At 55.3% G+C, this 20,843-nt stretch overlaps 1 protein-coding gene across 2 annotated transcripts in view; it reads left to right on the plus strand.

Annotated features, from left to right (window-relative positions):
• The window catches only part of COQ8A (coenzyme Q8A), a 46,362-nt gene that overhangs the window by 24,156 nt on the left and 1,363 nt on the right, over nucleotides 1–20,843 (plus strand). For both annotated transcript variants that reach the window (XM_061382429.1, XM_061382430.1), the window contains exons 3-14: nucleotides 3,126–3,536; nucleotides 3,778–3,844; nucleotides 14,315–14,389; nucleotides 17,281–17,403; nucleotides 18,136–18,221; nucleotides 18,333–18,473; nucleotides 18,968–19,049; nucleotides 19,139–19,232; nucleotides 19,481–19,622; nucleotides 19,850–19,957; nucleotides 20,093–20,158; nucleotides 20,596–20,682. In XM_061382429.1, coding sequence (XP_061238413.1) covers nucleotides 3,126–3,536; nucleotides 3,778–3,844; nucleotides 14,315–14,389; nucleotides 17,281–17,403; nucleotides 18,136–18,221; nucleotides 18,333–18,473; nucleotides 18,968–19,049; nucleotides 19,139–19,232; nucleotides 19,481–19,622; nucleotides 19,850–19,957; nucleotides 20,093–20,158; nucleotides 20,596–20,682 — 1,482 coding nt within the window. The remainder of the gene's footprint in view (nucleotides 1–3,125; nucleotides 3,537–3,777; nucleotides 3,845–14,314; nucleotides 14,390–17,280; nucleotides 17,404–18,135; nucleotides 18,222–18,332; nucleotides 18,474–18,967; nucleotides 19,050–19,138; nucleotides 19,233–19,480; nucleotides 19,623–19,849; nucleotides 19,958–20,092; nucleotides 20,159–20,595; nucleotides 20,683–20,843) is intronic.

The raw sequence follows: 20,843 nt of genomic DNA on the forward strand, positions 1-20,843 counted from the left end.
CGTAGCCCACTGTCCTGGGTGTGAGGGGGAGGCTGCCGCCATGTGACTGGAGTTTCAGTTATACGAGGCTTCACAGAGCTGGGAAGAACCCCAGGAACATGAAGCCCAGCGTGCTCTCCAGTAAGTCTCTGACGAGTAACTCACCAGCACTTACCCTGTGCCTACTGGTGCCAGGCATGGGGCGCAGAGGGGAGAGACAGGCCCCGCCCCGCCGGGGGCTGCCTGTGGCTTGCTCTGTTCACTCTGCCTGGCCTGGGTTCAGTTCCTGGGCCTGTCCTCAGGGTACTGAAGAGAGGCCTTTTTAATTTTGGGAATTAAAAAAAAGCCACAAAGATGAAACTCATCGTCCCCTGTGTCCTTAGGAGAGGCAGCTGGAAGGATTCCACTGTATCTGGAAGGCCAGATACACTTCCTTCTCTGAAGGAAACAAGTACTTTATAATCAAAGCGCCTTCTCTCTGTCCCTCTGGTTTCTGTTAGTGTTTCTTTGTTGGGTCAGTTTTGTAAAGTGACGCGAGGTCTCCCATGTGTGGGTGGGTGGGGCGGGCACATTTTGTTGGACGTCAGGCCTCAGCATCAGTGTCACAGGGTCGAGTGTCAGCAGGTCTAACTGGGACTTCGAATCCCTTGCCCCTCCCCGCCGCCCACCCCACCCCTCCCGGCGGGGCTGGGCTTCGTTTTGCCCCTTCACAGGCTGGGGTCTCCGGGAGCTGACTCGGGAGCCCTGCCGCTTTCCAGGGCAGCAGCCTCACCTCCCGCCTCCCTCTCGTCCCTCATGTTGTCTCGTGCTGAGTCCAGAGACCTCGACGCTTTACTGTCCAATTCTTCTGTAAGCAGAATTGAGCCCTGGAGTCGTGGTGGTCAACAGGGTTGCTGTGGCAGAGCGCCGCCCACCGCGGCGTCACCTGCGTGGTCCACACCCCGTTCCTGACAGTCTGAGGATGTGGGGAGGGTCTGTGTGTGCTTGCATGGACGTGTGTGCACTCACGTGTGCCTGGGCACATGTGCGTTGGGAGCCGTGCTGTGAGGGAGCCCCACTGCCGCTCCCCTTCCATTTCTGCCCTGTCCTTCTAGACAAAGACACGCACACTCCTCCAGGCTCTGGGCTGCCAGCCTCCGGCCAGTCTTAGGTTAGGATTGCCAGCCTCCCCTCCTGCCCTCTGAGGTCCTACCGTGTCTCTCTCTACACAGACGCCTTCACCTCGCAGAGGTTTTCACTCCTGTGGTCTCTTATGAGCCTCACCGTTGTCTTGGGAAGGCTGCAGGCCCAGATGCTTACCCCCTGTTTCAGATGGGGAAGCTGAGTCTCAGCAGTCTGATGCGATCATTGATTGACAGGCCCGGAATCCTGTGTCCTCTCCACACGCTGTCTCTGCCCGAGCTCCCTCTGCTGAGGCGGGGCTGTGCCCTGGCTGCCTCGCTCGGTGTCCTGGCTAGTGAGGAGCCATCACCTTCCTGTTGGGCGTTTGCATGTGGAACACCCGAAGTGAGGTTGCCCGACTCACTTGGGCCTCCTGGGAGCGAGGAGCGTGTAAGGAAGGTGTGGGCAGGCTTCCCTGAGAGGCGAGGGAGCCCTGGCTCCCCTCGGACAGGCCGGTTCCTGGTCCTGGGAGGAGACCAGGGCATCCACCGGCACAGCCACTCGGCAGTAGGAGGGAGTGATGGTTCCCCGCCTGGAAGGAGGCCCTGCGCGGTGGTCTCCAGTGTGCTCCACTTTCCTCTACACACTGGGAGGGGTGGAGGGCCAGATACCCCAGAAGCCGCTCTCCCTCTACTTTCTTAGGGGGTTTGTTCACTTACTCATTCAGCAGACACTTACTGAGTCTGGTCCCCTTGAGACGCTGAGGTCCCTTGACTGCCGCATAATCAGGTCATGGCGACGCAGGGCTGGTGGCCAGCAGGGGAGTTACAGGACTTACATGGCTCGCGGGACCCTGCCCCAGGCTCCCTCTTCCCAGGGCCTCCCTGGCCACCTTGAGAGGTGCCTCTTGATTCCAAATTCAGCTCACTTCTTCTCTGAGGAAGGTGCTGTCAGGTGGCCTTGGGGTGGCCGGTGGGGCCAGCCTTGGCTCCAGGTGCTTGCTCTGCCTGCTGGGCCACTACCAGGCTACTTCAGCTCTCAGCCTCAGTTTCTCACTTAGGGACAGTGATAACTTGTCTCTTTTCTTCCACTGGAGAGCATGTCTTATCTGTCTAGATTCCACAGTATCTTATCAAGCTGAGAGTGAAAAGGCTTTGGGGTCTGCTGCTGTTTCTGCAGGATCTGCAGGCAATGCTCTGTGTGATGAATCCATTTCAGAGAATCCTGGATTCAGGGAATCCAGGTCACTGACCTCACTTCAGGAGTTGGTGCTGTTCTAATTATAGCCTTCTCAGCACTGTTCTCTTGGCCCTGTCTGTGCCTCACGTAACTCTGTGACTGGGGGGAGCCCTATTTTCAGAGAAGGAAGCGGTAGAGAGGGGTCAGGAACTCGCCAGGCCACTAGGGGTTCAGAAGTAGAAAGACCCCGGGCCTGAAGCTCAAGTCTCAGCAACTGTTAACAGGGAAACCTGGTGTATCACCCTCCTCGCCTGCGCTGTGACCCCCTGTAAGAGCCGGGTCTGGTCCTGGCTGTGACAAGCCCTCTGGCGAGAGCCCCTGAGGGGGCAACCAAGGCTGACTGGCAGAGATGCAGCAAGGCACTGGCCTTGAGAGGCAGGGAGGGCCTACCTTTGTGCTGCCCTTCCCTCTGCTGGTCAATGGTCACGCTTTTACTTTGCAAAGCTTTCCCCATCTTTTGCCCTGGCTCACCCTCTCCAAAGCCCCTGGTAGCCTCTCCTTAGTGTGGATTTACAGGTGAGGCGCGTACTCCAGGCGGGTGGTCACTCACGTGGTCTGGTCTGGGCATCCAGCTGGGGCCATGTGCGACTGGCTTGCCTGGCCCACAGGGTGGGAGCCCTGGTGGGAGCTGGTGTGGAATCTGGTCCTCCTGGATTCCAGGCTGCTGCTCACCTCTAGAACGGGCCATGGGGTGACACAGTAGAACCCCCTGGAGGGTGTGCTGTCCTGGGTGGAACAGGGTGCACACAGGGATTTGCTCCTGGCTGCCCTCTTGCTCCTCTCACGCCGGCTTTTGTTTCCTGCAGGGTCAGGAGACGCCTGAAGAATATTACTCCGAGAGCCTCGATGACCCAGAAGGAGCATTCCACTTCTCAGGGATGAGGGCCGAGAGCGCCTCTGCGGATGTCTCTGCAGCCTCCTCCCCGGAGCAGTCACCTCCGCCCTGGGCTCACGCCACAGGCAGCGAGGGCCCGGCTCCTGCCTATGTTGCCAGCGCACCCTTTCGGGAAGGCGGGGTCCTGGGCCAGGCCGCCTCCCCTCTGGGCAGGGTGAATGGGAGGCTCTTCGCAAGTCCCAGAGACCCATTCTCTGCCCCGGGCCTTCAGCGGAGGGTCTACCACCAGGACCAGTCGTCCATGGGAGGCCTCACGGCTGAGGACATTGAGAAGGCCCGGCAGGCCAAGGCTCGCCCCGAGAGCAAGCCCCACAAGCAGGCAGTGCGTGCAGGAGGCCCCTGGGGTGGGCTGGAGTGGTCCCCACAGTCCTGCTGTGTCAGGCGCAGCCTCTGGGGACACTGTCCAGGTCTGTGGCCTGGAGTTTCAGGCACACGGAGGCCTCTTGTGGGTGGAGTGTGCTGCCCTTGGGGTGGAGAGGGGCTGTGGGGGGCAGCATGGACCCTGAAGGTTGGTCCTGTTCCTGGTCACTGATGCCATGAAGGGTCTTCTCTTCTCCCTCTAGCTCAGTGAGCATGCTCGTGAGCGGAAGGTACCAGTTACACGTATTGGGCGGCTGGCTAACTTTGGAGGTAAGGTGCCAGTCCTGGCAAGAGGAGCTGAGGCTGCCATGGGGCCTTTGTGAGGCGGGAAGGATGGGGACCCACGGGTGTCCTGGGGAGGGTGGTAGCTCCTGTGTTTGCCATTCTTGGATGTTTTCCATGAATGTGAAAACATTCATGGGATCCAATGTGATTGTGAGTGATCCAGCCACTACCTCATCTCACCCCTGGGGATCAGTGGGGTGTGGCTGATGCTGTGCTGTGACTGCGGCTTTGCTTCTTGTGGGGCAGCGTCTGCAGCATCAGCTTCTCACTCAGGCCTCCGGAGGCCCCGCAGAGAGGAGGTGGGACAGTGGGGCTGCTTGGCTCCTGGACACAGTAGTTTTGCCCAGTCCTTTGGGGAGCTACTTGCTGATTCCCACAGGGCTGCGGGCTCCAGTAGAATGATATTGAGGTGTGTTGGCCCTGAGCTGCTGCTGTCCATTTTAATACCCCGTAGAATTGTGAGTTTGTCCTTTCCTTTGGGAGTTTGTGTGCAATACGTCTGTGCTCTCTTTGTCTATATCGGAGGATCATCTTATAATGAAGATTCACAGCAGTTGTATCTGCTTTTGTGATGTTGTGTTGTCTATCTGGTGCTTATTCGCTGACCAAAATATTTCTGTTGAAAGTGCTGTCCTTTGCAGTGGTTCTACTTGAAGATGGAATGACTTCTCTAAAGCTTGCTTGTCCTTAGTAGGTTCTCCATTCATACTTTAATGAAAGTATGGTATTATTATGGCAATCAGCTCTGGCAGCTTGATTCATATACCCTTGCTGGGCAAGTGCAAGGCTGTGTGTGGCAGAGGTCTCATTGGCTCCTGTCGATGCCAGTGCTGACTCGTCATGAAGGCCCACTCACCTGTCTGAGCTATTACTGCCTGCCTTTTGCTTTCTTGGTCTGTACGTCTCCCCTCCTATAGACTGTACATCAGGCTCACTCTTTTCCCTGGCTGCTCTTCTCTTTTGAAAACCCATCTTTCTCTTTGTTCAAAATTGGCTCTGTGTTCCTGGCCCTCTGGGAGCTGGCCTGATGTGTGGGCTTTAACACTGAACAGTGGCTGGCTGTCCACCTTATGTTCAGAGCAGACGAGTTTAGTTGGATAGAATTATCTCAACTCTGAGGTTTTCTTCCATAACTGTTATCTTAAAATTTGACATCTGCTGCTACTTATCTTTTCCAGAATCTGGCATCCAGTGTCATCTGAGTTTTAGTACAAAATTATTGCTTCATTTCACATTCATGGGCTAGCAGTTCCTCATAGAACATCGTACCCCCCTGGGGTGCCACCACCAGAATGGGTTTGAGAGTCGCTGCTCTGATGGTGTCCAGCGGTCCTCACACCCAGAAGACACGGCACTTCCCTGCTTTGCTCAGTGGCTGTTAATTGGGATGTTTATTATCATTCTTATTGAGTGGAGGTTCTGTTTTCTCCTCCATGAGTCTGAGGGCAGGAGCCGTTCTCTTCTTACTCTAGTTTTTCTCCGTAACCTGTAATCCTCTTCCCCTCACTCAGACCAGAGCTCATCACAAAGCCCTGTTGCCGGAAGGCTTAGTTTGACTAACATAGTTTAGAATGGGCGTAAGCCTCTCTCAAGCCTCTCTCTCGAGTCTTTGCGGGGGTGGAGTAGTAGAGGACCTGTTTGGGAAAGCGGTCAGGATGAAGGTCATGATGGCCGATTAGAATTTGATGGAGATAATGGTGAAGCCAGCAAAAGTCAAGCCCTTTTGGGTGGTGGGTTAAGGACAGCAGACTGAAGTGAAAGCAGTGGTCGAGGAAGGTGTGTAGGACAAAAAGCCAACTTCCTTAAAACCAGGGTGCAGGGCTTCCCTCGGGGTGTGGGAGACATGGCCGCCAGAGGGAGCTGGGGTTGGGTGAGAGAGGCCTGGTCTCTGTAGGGGCTTTGCACCCTCCGGAGCCTCTTGAGCCCTTGCTGACAGCTGCCTGGTGCCCAGAGCCCTCCTTCAGAGTCTTTGCTGAAGATTTGCTCACAGCTGTGAGTTGCTCATGTTGCCCATGCAGCTGGCGGCTCGTGTTTCAGGATTGGAGGTGGCAGGATGGGAGCAAAGAGGAGCCAGGTCTGGAAAGAATGTGCTATTCTGGCCCCAGAGGTAAATTCTGAACCTTCTGTCCTATCCAGAGGTTTTCAAACTGTGGGTTATGACCCTTAAGTGAGTGTGAAATCAGTTTAGTGGATCAGGACCAGCGTTTTTAAAAAGAAGCAAATAGAATGGAATTTAAGAGAAAAGGATCAGAGTTAGTATCGTAGATCCTGAGAACTTAGAACATTGCAAAAATATTTGTTTCAGATATATTTATGCTATTGATCCATGTTCTTCATTGCATTGTATATGGCTTAACTGGTGGGTCATTGTCTAAACAATTTGAAGTGACCCTGCTTTACTTTCTTCTCCTAGGAAACACTTTGAACCTTTTTTCTCCTCACAAGGGTGAGATGTTTTGAGGTGCAGAGTAACAGACTTTAGGAAGTTTTATGAGGGGTATGAAGGAAGGCAGTTGCTCTCGACCTCAGGGAGATAGGGTTGTGTTTGGGAATGTCCGCAGCAGTATTCAGCTGTATGGAGGCAGAGGCAGGGGCTTTCCAGTTGGGATGGCACATTTTGATGCTGAGATGGGGCAAGAACTCTAGGTCCAGTTTGGCCGTAGGGTGTCATGGCTGTGATGCTGTGGGCATGGGGATCTGTACTTTTGTCCTCTACTTTTAGAATTTTGTTTTTCTTTTGGTTTTCAGCAGTGTGACTGTGACATGCTTGGGTGTGATTTGCTTTGTTTTTATCCTGCTCGGGATTGCAGAGCTTCTTGAATCTGTGGCTTGATGTCTTTCATCAGTTTTGGAAAATAACGGTCATTTTTTAACATATTGTTTCTGGCCTGTTCTCCTTCCCCTCTCTTTCTGAGACTCCAGTTACACATGTGTTGGGTCTTTCCCTCTGTCCTATGTGTCTCCTCTGCTCTTTTCTGTATTTTTCATTTGTGCCTCAACCTTACAGGTTCAGGGAGATGTCTTATCCTCTCTCCTGCACCTACAAATAGAGGGAGAACTGGATGATTATAGAAACGAGACTAACAGACAAAGTGAGCACTAAAGAAAACTTGTTTCTCTGGTGGCTCGGTGGTAAAGAATCTGCCTGCCAGTGTAAGAGACATAAGAGATGTGGGTTCTTCCCTGGGTTGGAAAGGTCCCCTCGAGAAGGAGATGACAACCTACTCCAGTATTCTTGCCTGGGAAATCCCACCGACAGAGGAGCCTGGTGGGGGGGTTGCAAGAGTCAGACATGACTGAAGTGAGAAGGAGATGACAACCTACTCCAGTATTCTTGCCTGGGAAATCCCACGGACAGAGGAGCCTGAGTTGCAAGAGTCAGACATGACTGAAGTAAATAAACAACAACAAGAGAAAACTTATCAAAAGGAGCTGAGCACTGTGTGCATAGCACTTTGCTGATCACTGCTGCTGCTGCTGCTGCTAAGTTGCTTCAGTCGTGTCCGACTCTGTGTGACCCCAGAGACGGCAGCCTACCAGGCTTCCCCGTCCCTGGGATTCTCCAGGCAAGAACATTGGAGTGGGTTGCCATTTCCTTCTCCAATGCATGAAAGCAAAAACTGAAAGTGAAGTTGTTCAGTCGTGTCCGACTCCTAGCGACCCCGTGGACTGCAGCCCACCAGGCTCCTCCGTCCACGGAATTTTCCAGGCAAAAGTACTGGAGTGGGGTGCCATTGCCTTCTCCTGCTGATCACTAGGACCTTCATTTAGGAATTTACAGTCCACATCATTGAGGCAGAAGGGAGAAAAATACTAAGTAAGAGAACTAGAAAGAGAGGAACAACAAGTGAAGAAATAGGAAGCGATAAGGATATTTAGATTCTACGTAGAAAGGATTTTGAAATATGATACGTGAAAATAGATGCTAGTCTGAGAAAACAGTGGGCCAGGAGTGAAGAGTAGAGGGAACGGACTCTCAGGAATCCTCTTATTTTTAAAAGGTAAAAGGTTAAGGACTCTTACTCCCAGAAAAATACATTGCTTTAAAAAATATTTCCCAAGACACCATTGAATTTCTTAAGTGATTTTGTAAGAACAGTGTTCTTACAAATAGAAAATAGGTGAATGCAAACTGATCGCCATTGTTGCCTAATTTCATAAAGATTCTGATCACCCTAGGTGTCCTGTTAATATGTCAGCAACAAAGCTCTCTCTGAGCTCGTCTGCCCCCTTTCCAACAAAGCTTTTGTGTCGTTCCCCACAGCCCCTCGGCTCAGTAGTAAAACTGAAAACAAAAGATTTGGGGATAAATGGGCATAGTTTGGTGATTTTTCAATTTTGCTAAGTAAGAACATTTAAAACAAAACCTATTATCAACTACGAACACCATTTAATTTATACTTTTAAAGGCCATTTAGCAATGTAAAAGTACAAAGGACATGCTCCCAAGATAAAGGATGGTACATTGGGTAACTGGTTTCGTTGACGGCCTCATTCAGTCTTCTTTGTTTTCAGATGTAGACCCTGCTGTGTCTTGCCAGGGGCCTTGCAGAGCCGGTTCAGCAGTGGGGATGCCAGTGGACCCCTTGGCTGGGGTGGGGGGCGCAGCTCCGTAGGGGTGGGAGTATTCACATCTCCTGCAGTAGGACTGTGTTCCGAGCTCCTGGCATGAAGCCCTTTGTTGACTTGTCTGAAGTCAGGCTTCCCCCACCAGCATTATTGATAGGGCACTTGATTTTCATTGAGGGTGTGGAGATCTGAGGTCCTGGTGTCGATAGGGGCTGCCCTGGCGTCCCTCGTTGGGTGGCACTCAGTGATGCCAGCTTTGCCGCTTGACTTCCCGAGGACGCATGCTGCACATGTGCTGTCCCTCTAAGCAGCCGGTGCTCCTCTGTGCCTCTGTGGTCGCAAGACTGATGCTCCGTAAGTCCAAGAGAAGTTAGCAACCTTGGCAAGGGTGAGGGAACATGGTCTCCTGCATTTCCCAGGAGCATGCTTCAAAGGCACTTTGAGTCTGGGTCTGCCACCCTTGAACTTGTCCCTTCTCCTGGATCCAGCAGAGGGGCCGTCAGTTCTTCCCTTCCCACCCTGGCCCAGTTCTTAGAACCGAGGAGAACACTCACCCTGCAGGGAACTTCCTCCACCGCTCCTTCCTGTTTGCCTTCCTGCAGCGCTGTGGGCTGCAGCCCCTCCCAGGCCTGGAGCTGGCGTGGTGTGGAGGGTGCAGGTGATGGGAGAGAATGTGGAAGAACCAAGGGTTCGGGAGCACCTTGAAGCAAAGGAAATTTCCTTGTCCGTTGCCTTTTCTGCGTGGACTTTCTTGTTCTATGAGATCAGGAGGACCGTGGGATGTGTTGATAAAAGTGAGGCCCGTGAACAGAGCCTGGCACGTGGGTGGTGCAGTGTGAGTGAAGCTGTTTTCCCTTAGGTTTGCCCCTCACCGCTGCAGGAAATCTCTGGCCAGCCTTGCTCAGTAAACATGCCTGGGGGTCTGGCAGGTAAATGCGGAACATTTCCTCACTTCTTTCTGCTCTCAGCACCTCTCACCACGCCTCCTCACAGATGCTGCTGTTTACTGGAAGGTGTTTATTTTTACTTTTTTCTTGACCTATGTGCCTGTGTGGGCGGAAGCCCAGTGGTTGCTCAGAGGGGACCTATTTGTCTCTTGAGGACCTGCAGAGGGCCTCTGGGGCCTGGGATTTCTGGTCATGAGGAACAGGCCCAGTTCCCTGGGAAGCAGCCCACTGCTCCCAACTCCTAGGGAGAACCCTGCTCCCTGCAGTTCCTCACTCCTTCCGTGTTTCTAGCCTGAAAAACCTCCTCTGGTGAGAGAAATGTAGGAACTTTCTTGAAAGGGGCTGGTGCCTTCTCACAGCCTAGGGTGGTGGCCAGGCTGCTGACAGTGGTCGTGGGGCTACTTACCTGAATCTGTGGCTGGTCTCCTCTGGGACCTCTGAGCAGCCTGTGTGGTCCAGGCCAGGGCTGCCTGTGGGTCAGGGCATGGATGGCACTGTCCTGAGGGCTGGGCGGGGGGCTGGGTGTGGGTGGGGATAAAGGTGACACACGGAGTGAGCCTGGGCTCAGGGTGTCCTCACCAACTCAGGGAATCTGAGACAGAGGTGCCGCCTGGCTCTGCGGGAAGGAGGAACCTGGCTGCACCCTGCCCTTCTCTCTCCACGAGGCTCTGAGAGTCCTTTAAATCAGCTGTATTGAGGACTGGCAGGAGGGCCAGTCTATTCCTGGTTCAGTAGAGCAGGAGCTCTGAGGTCAAGGTCAGGGCTAGCTGGCTGGCGGGGCTGCTCACCTTCCGGGCTGCAGTGGGGAGCCTGTCTTTTGGCAGTTCTGCAGGCCTGGCACCAGGCTGGTCCTGAGGGAGCTCGCGGGGCCATTGGAGGAGCCTGCGGCCTCCTTTGCAGAATGTTCCCTCCGTGATTCAGTGTTCAGTGACATGTCCTTGGCTTGGAGAGCTTTGGCTCTGTCCCACAGCCTAGAAGTGGCCAGAGAAGAGTCTGAGGGGGCCCAGCAGGAGGCGCGGGGGGATCTGCAGAGGGAGGGGTGCGGCGTCTGCTTGCAGTGGCCAGGCTGGGTAACCTTTGGTGCATCTGCCTCTCTCGTAGGCTTCTCTTTGGATTTGATCTAGCCAGAGAAAAATCTTGGGGCAGAGATACGCTGGTGAAGGTCATTGGGATTTGAAAGTTAACGTTCCCATTGTCATTTTTTTGCTAAGTCAGATAGTGTGATGAGTGGGGTGGGGATGGGCAGGCAGCAGGAGTTAATATTTGACCAGAGACGCGGCTCCGGCTCTGTGCTCAGTGTCCCCTGGGGCTGGGTTGGGGTGTCAGAGGGAAACAGGCCACAGCATCTCCATTCAGCGCACCAGGGTGTCCTTGGGGGCATCTCCAGATGACTGTGGCCTCTTCCTCTGGCTACCAGAACTTGGCTTATGCTTGGCATGTGCTGACCGAGCAGCAACATGGGCTGCTGGGCACTTGAAATGTGGCTGGTCCAAGTTGAGATGTGCTCTGAGAGTAAAATACACGTTGGATTTGAGGGCTTAGTGTAAGAAAAGAGTAATATATCTTTTTAACCGTGTTTATATTGAGTACTTATAAGGGATGATATGTTGAGTTGTTGTTGTTCAGTCGCTCAGTCATGTCCAACTATTTGTGACCTAATGGAGTGTAACACACCAGGCTTCCCTGTCCTTCCCATCTCCTGGAGTTTGCTAAAACTCATGTCCATTGAGTTGATGATGCCATTCAACCATCTCATCCTCTGTTGACCCTTTCTCTTGCCTTCAGTCTTTCCCAGTATCAGGGTCTTTGCATCAGGCCAAAGTATTGGAGCTTCAGTTTCAACATCAGTCCTTCCAATGAATATTCAAGGTTGATTTCTTTTAGGATTGATTGGTTTGATCTCCTTGCTGTCCAGGGGACTCTCAAGAGTCTTCTCCAACACAACAGTTCAAAAGAATCAATTCTTCAGCACTCAGCCTTCTTTATGGTCCAACTCTCACATCCATCCCTTACTACTGGAAAAACTATAACTTTGACTAGATGGACCTTTCTTGGCAAAGTAATGTCTCTGCTTTTTAATACGCTGTCTAGGTTTGTCATAGTTTTTCTTCCAAGGAGCAAGTGTCTTTTAATTTCATGGCTGCAGTTACCATGTGCAGTGATTTTGGAGTCCAAGAAAGTAAACTCTGTCGTTGTTTCCATTGTTTCCCCATCTGTTTGCCATGAACTAAGTGATGGGACTGGATGCCATGATCTTAGTTTTTTGAATGTTGAGTTTTAAGCCAGCTTTTTCACTTTCCTCTTTCACTTTGATCAAGAGGCTCTTTAGTTCTTCTTCACTTTCTGCCATAAGGGTGGTGTCATCTGCATATCTGAGGTTATTGATATTTCTCCTGGCAATCTTGATTCCAGATTGTGCTTCAGCAGCCAGGCTTTTCTTATGATGTACTCTGCATATAAGTTAAATAAGCAGGGTGACAGTATACAGCCTTGACAGTATACTCCTTTCCCAATTTGGAACCAGTCCATTGTTTCATATCCAGTTCTAATTGTTGCTTCTTTAGTTGCATACAGGTTTCACAGGAGGCAGATAAGGTGGTCGGGTATTCCCATCTCTTTAAGAATTTTCCACAGTTTGTTGTGATTCATAGTCAAAGGCTTTAGCTTAGTCAATGAAGCAGAAGTAGTTGTTTTTTTCTGGAGTTCTCTTGCTTTTTCTGTGATCCGGTGGATGTTGGTAATTTCATCTCTGGTTCCTCTGCCTTTTCTAAATCCAGCTTGAACATCTGGAAGTTCTCGGTTCATGTACTGTTGAAGCCTAGCTTGGAGAATTTTGAGCATTACTTTGATAGCATGTGAAATGAGTGCAATTGTGTGGTATCTTGAAAATTCTTTGGCATTGCCTTTCTTTGGGATTGGAATGAAAACTGACCTTTTCCTGTTCTGTGGCCACTACTGAGTTTTCCAAATTTGCTGGCATTCTGAGTGCAGCACTTTCACAGCATCATCTTTCAGGATTTGAAATAACTAAGCTGGAATTTCATCACCTCCACTAGCTTTGTTCATAGTAATGCTTCCTAAGGCCCACTTGACTTCGCATTCCAAGATATCTGGCTCTAGGTGAGTGATCACACCATCATGATTATCTGGGTCATTAAGATCTTTTTTGTATAGCTCTTCTGTGTATTCTTGCCACCTCTTAATATCTTCTGCTTCTGTTAGGTCTATACTGTTTCTGTCCTTTATTGTGCCCATCTTTGCATGAACTGTTCCCTTGGTATCTCTAATTTTCTTGAAGAGATCTCTAGTCTTTCCCATTCTATTGTTTTCCTCTGAGGAGGCCTTAGAAATAGCTGAGAAAAGAAGAGAAGTGAAAGGCAAAGGAGAAAAGGAGAGATATACCCATCTGAATGCAGAGTTCGGGAGAATAGAGATAAGAAAGTCTTCCTAAGTAAACAATGCAAAGAAATAGAGGAAATATGTTGAGTACTTTGGGTTAAATAAAATATACGATCGGAATTCTTTTCATATGCTTCTTTTTGCCTTTTTAATGTGGTCACTAGCAAATTAAAAATACCCGTGGCTGGCGTTATGTTTCCTGGGCAGCACTGGTCTGCCTTTGAATAGGAGAAAGGACAGTAATAGCAAACATCTTTAAACGGTGTCGCCCTATGACTGCCCCTCCTGGAGGTGCTTCAGTCTTATTCCACTGTTTAATCCTCACACCGAGGACTACAGCTTTACAGCTGACAAAGTGGGGGCTGTGCATTTGCCTAATGGTGGGTAAAGTGTATTCCATAAATACATGTGTTTTAATTTGGTTATCCTTTTTTGATGTTTTAAAATTTACCTTCATTAAGTAGCTTTCTCAGTCAGTTCAATAGTATTTCTCATAGAAGTAACGCATAATCGTAGAAAACTTGGAAAATGCAGACGCACGTGCAGGTTTCCTTGCCCGGTGTGCGCCTGCCGGGCCTGGAGGGAAGCTGTTTCGTCAACCTCCCCGCCCGCAGGACCGTGCTCACCAGCGCCGGCTGTTCTCGGGCCTCTTTGGGATCTTCCCTGGGTCTTTGCTGTCCCGTCTGCTGTGGTCAGTGTGCTCCTCCATGTGTTCTTCACTCTCGGCTAACTGGCCCCCGCCCCTAAGCCAGCCGGAACTGTGTTTGAAGTAGAGGAGATGGGCCCTGAGCCAGGCTCCTGGGCCTTCTTTGTGGGCTGAGTGGCACCTGCTGGGCTCCTCGGGCCTCTCCTGGACAGTTGGGATCATCCAGTACCAACCTCTGGACAAAGGAGGTGTTAAGAAACCTTGATTTCAAAGGTTGATGAAGGGAGAAAGTGGGGCTGATACCCTACCATCCTTAAACCCCTGTGCGTGTCTGTGGGGCCTTCCTCTTGAGTGAGAGCTGTGGTCTGGGCTCCAGTGAGTCCCCATGGCTTTTGCAAAATGTTCCAACCCTACCAATGACTGCTGTATGTTGTGGTGGTAATATGTCTCCTTGCAGCTGCAGTGAACTAGATCAGAGAGTTCTAGGGTGTTGAGGCCCACTGCACACACTGAAGTGGGTGACTGTGTCCCGAAGGGTGCCCTGTGTTGTCCTTGGCCTGCAGCCATTCCTGGTTTATTTTCCATTTGTGCTGTGCCTCCCCCTGTGTTTTTCATTGTATGTTGTCTCGGGCGTGTTTGTGCGTCGCGTGAGCATATAGCAAAGACGATGGGAGTAGGGGTAGAGGAGACTTTTCCACCAGAACACTCGTCTTGATCCAGGTGTTCTCTGAAAACAGTCAGTATGTATCTCCTACCTTTTCACAACGTCTGCAGTGTCAGCGGGGTCCCTGGGGAGTGAGGCCCTTGTCTGCCTGGGGTGCTCCAGGGCTCATTGGGAAGGGCAATGGGCAGCTCCTGAGCGAATGCCCAGAGCCCTCAACCTCCTCTTTGCAGGTCTGGCCGTAGGTCTGGGCTTCGGGGCCCTGGCCGAGGTTGCCAAGAAGAGCCTCCGCCCCGACGACCCCTCAGGTGAGCTGGGCCCTTGACCAGGAAGGTAGGGTGGGCTCTGGGAGCTGGGCCTGTCAGCTCCGAGCTCCTGCCTGTGTTCCCCGAGGGTTGGCCACCACCTTGCACCTTGCATTCGTGTAAATGGCAGCCCTGGAGTTTGGGACCCGAAGGCCCCTGTGCACCCGTCCCGGCCCATGTTGGCTCACCCCACCCTCCTGGCTCCTCTGGAGGGTGAGGAGGAGTTCACTTGCTCTCTCCTGACAGGAGCCTCAGGTTCCGTTGGGACCCCAGGTCTGCTAGGCCAGCTGCCCGTGGCTCCCCGATTGGCTGTGGCTGAGGGATGTGGGAGCTGCTGCTCAGTGCCCTGGGGTGGCTATCTCCTCTCCAGCCTCAGACCCTTTTGTCTCTGAGGTGAAGGTCATGACTCTCCTGTGATCCCAGGGCCAGCCTGGGGTCAGGTCAGAATGCCCAGTTCCCCCTAGTCTGGGTGGCCAGCTGTGGGCAGCACTCCATGGAGAAAGTTCTGCAGACTGGCTGCTGGAACCTGGGTGCTTATGGTGCTGTGTTAGTGGGTCAGGGGGCAGCTCCCCCCACCTCCCACTTGTGGGGGTGCCCAGCCAGGGCCCCTCCCCCAAACTTGTCCCGGCGTGGGGGTGGGTTGGGTAGATGCAGAGAACTTTCCCTTTAATGGAGTTCTGGTGGCCATTAAGGGCAGCCCTGCTAGAGCCGTCTGCTCATGGATTTCTCAGCGTGTACTTGATGTTCCCGGCTGAGTGCCCCCGTCCCTATTCAGGGCTCATCAGCTCATTCTAGGGCCTGACACCTCCTCCTCCCATCCCTGGGGACCCTGAGTGGTCCCCACTGTCCCCGTGGTCCCTGAGCCCTGGCTACAGCTCCGGGCCTGGCTCCCCTGGTGGCCTGCCAGCCACCCGGATGGCCCTGCTTCACCTGCAGGACCCTCTGGAGGGGATGAGAGTCCTCTCGGGGGAGATGGCACTAGCCTGTCCCAGCGGCCCCTGAGCATGTGTGTCCTTGGAAGGGGCCAGAGGACAGAGAGGATTAGGGAGGTATTTTTAGTGTTGGTGCTGAGGCTCCGGGAAGTGAAGCCTGACTCTGGAGTGAGAAGCCAGCCTCCCCCAGGCACAGATCCTCCCGTCCTCCGCTCCAAAACTGGCAGCTCTCCATCCCGCCTTGTCTAAGCAGCGGAAAGGCAACCCCGGCTCCTAGGTTACAGCTGGTGTCCTTTGTCAGGGAAGCGGTGGCCTGGCTGGGGGTCAAGGCACCTGGGTGCCACCAGACTGGGAGCAGGACATGGGGCTCAGGCCAGAGGGTGTGCTCCCCCTTCCTGAGCAGCGCCTGGAACGCTGGGCCTGGAGGGTGCCCACCAGCCCAGCCCGCTCTCCCCAGGGAGCCTCTCCTGGCTGGGGGCCAGCCCACCATGCCCTTGGGCTCCCTGACTCCCCGACATTGTTCTCAGACCACCCTTGCCCAGGCAGTGGAGACTGGCCAGCTGTGAGGAGGGGCTGCCTAGAAATCTCAGGAGGGCCGGGCCCTGTCTCTCAATGTCAGGGTCACTGTGTCACTCGGGGAGAAAGCACCCTCCTCCTGCCTGAGGCGGGGCCTTCCTCCTCCCCTGCCTCCTCAGGGGACACGACCCAGGTCCCCGGTTCACAGGGCCCAGGGGCTGAGCGGCTGGGGAGGGCAGAGGGGACTTAGAGGTCTGCCAGGGACCCCTCTTGGCCCAGCCACCTTGGAGTGGCCCTGCCCAGGGGCTGTGGCTTCCGTGACATCCAGCTGCTGGCCTCTTCCTGTGGAGCTGAACTCTCTCCCCTTTCTGGGACCCTGTCCTGATATCTGGTTCCCTGAGAGTGAGCCTGACCCTGTGTAGGCCTAACAGCTACCCTCAGGCACTGGCCTTCAGACTCAGATCCTGCTTTAGCCCTTTGGCCCTGGTATATCAGAGGCCAGGCTGGTACAGCCCCGGACGGAGGGCAGTGGCATGACACCACCTCCCCTGGTCCCCCCATGGGGATCCGGCTCAGACCTGCTCTGAGTGCTGGACCAGGCCAGCAGGGATGCAGGCTGAGGAAAGTGCCAGGCACCGTGGGGGCAGCCTGGGGAGTTTCTGGTCTAACTGGGCTCACAGGACAGAGGGCAAGACCACTGGGTGACCCCCTCCTCGTCACCTTGAGTCACCACCCTGTACCCTCCCACCCCTGAGTATTCTGCTCCCTGGAGGTTCCTACACTTTCTCCCTGGGCCAGCTGGCTGCAGGGGGCTGCAGGGCCTCTATGGGGGAGGGGAGAGGCGGGCACCCACCTGGTGAGGCTGTCCTTGACCCTGTACTCCCCTCCTTGGAGGGCTGCGCTCTCACCGTGGCCAGCGGGGCCCGGGTGACTGTGCGGGGACTCCGGGTGTGCTGGTGGCCTTTGCCCAGGACACTGAGGGGCAAGGGACTGTCACTTGGCTGGGGCTGACATGGAGGGAGAGGCCCCATGGGCCAGCCTGTGTGTGTGTGTGTGTGTGTGTGTGTGTGTGAATTGGGAGGGTGCTGGGGGCCTCCTGGGGAGACCTGGGGGGCCCTGGAGGGCCTTCCTCAGCATCTGGGGGGAAAGTGTGAGAAGTGGAGTTAAAACTGCCCTGCTGGTTTCCCTGGGAGGGAAGCCCTTTGTGTCAGGCTCTCTGCTGGGCTGTGTTCCACTGCCCTTAAAATGTGCTAAACCCTGACATTTCGTTACTGTTCTGTTTTTACTGGGAGAACCAGTGAGTTGCCAAGACCCATAACCAGGGGCTGGTGGGCTGGGTTGTACTCAGTCTTGAGTTGGGGGAGGGGCCTCTTGGGGTGAGGGGGTGGGGGTCCCAGGTTGGCAGCCCCGCCTCAGGGACATCAGGGTGGCTTTGCTCTCCTGCAGGGAAGAAGGCCGTGTTGGACTCCAGCCCCTTCCTGTCGGAGGCCAACGCGGAACGCATCGTGCGCACGCTATGCAAGGTGCGCGGGGCGGCGCTCAAGCTGGGCCAGATGCTGAGCATCCAGGGTGAGTGCGGCCAGGGCGGGGGAGACGGGGAGGGGGTGGGCCGGGGGGGCTGGCGGGGGGCGGGGGGGTGCAGTGTGGGGTAGGGAGCAGAGGGAGGGTGTGTGTTTCGGCCCCACTGGGGATGAGTAGGGAGGGAGGTTTTCTGCTCACTGGCTTCTCTTGTTTTGCGTCCTTGCTGTTAACCCACCTGGGATGTTTAAAAAACAGAGTCTTAAATAAGAGCCCCCGGTTGTTGTTCTTTGGCTTCTTCTGAGTGTTCTGGCATATCCCAAAGTCCTGGCATCTCAAAAATTGGTGAGAGTCAGGCTGATGGACCGAGGGTGCTGTCGGGGAGCTCATGGGCTGCAGTGGCGTGACATCGGGGCATGCCGGGTGTGGCCCAGGGAAGGAAGGCTGGGGAGGACGCTGTGGCTGAGCAGGAGGCGGGCTCGGTGTAGTGCTGAGAGTGGAGCCTGAATGCAGGGGAGCCTCAGGCCTTCTGATGGGGGCCCCCGGGCGGAGCAGCTGAGAGGCTGGTGTCCTGAGTGGGAGCAAAGCCAGTTCCCCTCAAGCAGGAGGAACCTGAGGCTGGGCCTGTGCCTTGGCTTCTCTGAACCGGGGTTCAGTGTATGGAAGGGTGGAGCAGCACTGGACCTCCTCTGAGGAGGCCGCACTGGGCAGGGTGATGGAGGTGGCCTGTGCACCCTCCTTCCGAGGGGTCAGCGCTCTGCTGTCTGCTCTGCTGCCTTCCAGACGACGCCTTCATCAACCCCCATCTGGCCAAGATCTTCGATCGGGTCAGGCAGAGTGCAGACTTCATGCCGCTGAAGCAGATGATGGTGAGGTCGGGGCTTCTTGGCTGGGGCGTGGCAGCCCTGTGGGTGGGGATGGGGGGCTCCTCAGGGTGTCCCCAGCTGTGCTCACAGCCCCTCCCTGGCCTCTCTCTCCAGAAAACTCTCAACAACGACCTGGGCCCCAACTGGCGGGACAAGCTGGAGTACTTTGAGGAGCGGCCCTTCGCAGCCGCCTCCATCGGGCAGGTGCACCTGGCCCGCTTGAAGGGGGGCCGCGAGGTGGCCATGAAGATCCAGGTAGGCGCCCAGGGGCGTGCTCATGTCTTCGGGAGCTGCTCAGGGCAGAGCCGGGGCCTGCGGTGTGGGGGCCTCTGCACCCACATGCCCTGTGTGTACCTGCGCCCGCGGCAGAGTGCGTGTCTCATCGCCTCTGTCCCTAACACCAGATCAGCACTGGGTGCGGAGAAGTATTTGCGGAGTGACTGGGAAGGATAATAGCCTCCCAGCAAGCTTGGTTTGAGCGGGGTGGGGACAGGGGGCAAGTGATGGTCTGCCTGGGGGCCTGAGCTGGAGGGGTGGGGCGGCTGTTTCTGTATGGGCGTGGGGGTGCGGCAGGCGGAGTGCAAGAGGGTCATGGTGGGCTCGGGGGTTACAGCAGCATCGTGGGGTCTTGGCTCTGCCCTGGAGGTGTGGGGTCTGGGAGAGACACAGCTGGGAAGCTGACGGGTGGCAGGAGGGTGGGGCCCGCAGGGCTGTGCTCTGAGTGCCCGGTGCCCCCGTGCTCCCTGCAGTACCCTGGCGTGGCCCAGAGCATCAACAGTGACGTCAACAACCTCATGACCGTGCTGAACATGAGCAACATGCTTCCGGAAGGTCTGAGGCTGCTGCTGGGCAGGGCAGGCGTGGGGGTGGGGTGCTGACGCGGGAGCCCCTGGCCACCGACAGCCTGCTCCCCTGCCCAGGCCTGTTCCCCGAGCACCTGATCGACGTGCTGCGGCGGGAGCTGGCCCTCGAGTGCGACTACCAGCGGGAGGCCGCTTGCGCCCGCAGGTTCAGGTGCGTCTCCAGCCTCGGGCCCGCGCCCGCTGCTCCCGCTGCGGGGACAGAAGAGGTGGCTCTTCGGCCCTCCGGCTCCGAGGGGCGGAAGACCGTGGTTGGGGCCTGGGGTCAGAGCCCCGTCCCCCACCAGCTGGAGGCAGGGCCCTCAGCCCGGAGGCTTCAGCCCCTCGCTGTCCTGCATGTCGTCTCCAGGGTGGGCGTGGGAGGATCAGGGTGAACAGGGTGTGACCTCTCGACCCTGCCAGGGAGCTACTGAAGGACCACCCCTTCTTCTACGTGCCCGAGATCGTGGACGAGCTCTGCAGCCCCCACGTGCTGACCACGGAGCTGGTGTCTGGCTTCCCCCTGGACCAGGCCGAGGGGCTGAGCCAGGAGATCCGAAACGAGGTGTGTCACTTGGGGACCCTGGAGTCCCCAGCACTCCCTGTGCGGGGTGGGACAAGAGCGCTTCGTCGTCCCCCCACCCGGCGATATACCTGGAATCAAAGTTGGCTGTGGGCGGGAGGTGGGATGGGGTGGGTGATGAGAGGAAAGCAGGGGTCAGGCTTCCAGATCCAGGTCTAGTGGGGGCCAGGCAGCCTGGCGTGGTGTGACTGGACCCACTCGGCCCCCAGATCTGCTACAACATCCTGGTACTGTGCCTGCGGGAGCTGTTCGAATTCCAGTTCATGCAGACAGACCCCAACTGGTCCAACTTCTTTTATGACCCTGAGCTGCACAAGGTGAGCACCCGGGGGCTCCCACAGGGACCCTGAGCTCCGCTGGACCAGGCTCCGAGATCTGGGGGTCTCAGCCCCCCGTTGCCCTGTCCCTCTACCCCACTGAGGCAAACCTTCCCCGGTATCGCCCATCCCCAGGTGGCTCTTCTGGACTTCGGGGCAACTCGGGAATTTGACAGATCCTTCACCGACCTCTACATCCAGGTAGAGGGGAGGTGGGGGGCTGGCTTTGGCCGGTGATCTTCTGGGGCTTGGAGGGAGGGTGGACTCCTATCCTGATGTCCCTGTCTGTCCCCGGTGTTTGGTGACAGTGGAGGAGGTCACAGCCGCCTCAGGTGCAGAGGAAAGTAAAAGTCAGTTGTGTATGACTTTGCGAGGCCATGGACTGTAGCCCCCCAGGCTCCTCTGTCCATGGGATTCTCTGGGCGAGAATACTAGAGTGGGTAGCCATTCCCTTCTCCAGGGGATCTTCCCAACTCAGGGACTGAACCGCAGGCAGATCCTTTACTGTCTGAGCCACCAGGGAAGCCCAAGTAAAGGGTCAAAGTGGATGTGCTGGCATGTGGGGGGAGGGGCTGGTGCCAGCCCCCTGGACCCCCAGGATCTCCTCTCTACGTGCCACCCATGGTGCCTCTGTCCAGATCATCAGGGCTGCTGCTAACCAGGACAGGGAGGCTGTACTGAAGAAATCCATAGAGATGAAGTTCCTTACCGGCTATGAGGTCAAGGTGAGCTCTCTTGACTCTGGAGGTGCACCAGGCCTGCTGAGCCACATGCAGCCCCCGGGCCCACTTTGGTGTTTGTGGGAAGGCTGGGACGTGGACTGCTTTCCCTGTGAAATCTGAAGGGTATCTCAGTTTGTAAGTGGATGGAATCAGAGCTGGTAGGG

This window comes from Bos javanicus, chromosome 16 (assembly GCF_032452875.1).
Source record: "Bos javanicus breed banteng chromosome 16, ARS-OSU_banteng_1.0, whole genome shotgun sequence".
In the NCBI taxonomy this organism is placed as follows: domain Eukaryota; kingdom Metazoa; phylum Chordata; class Mammalia; order Artiodactyla; family Bovidae; genus Bos; species Bos javanicus.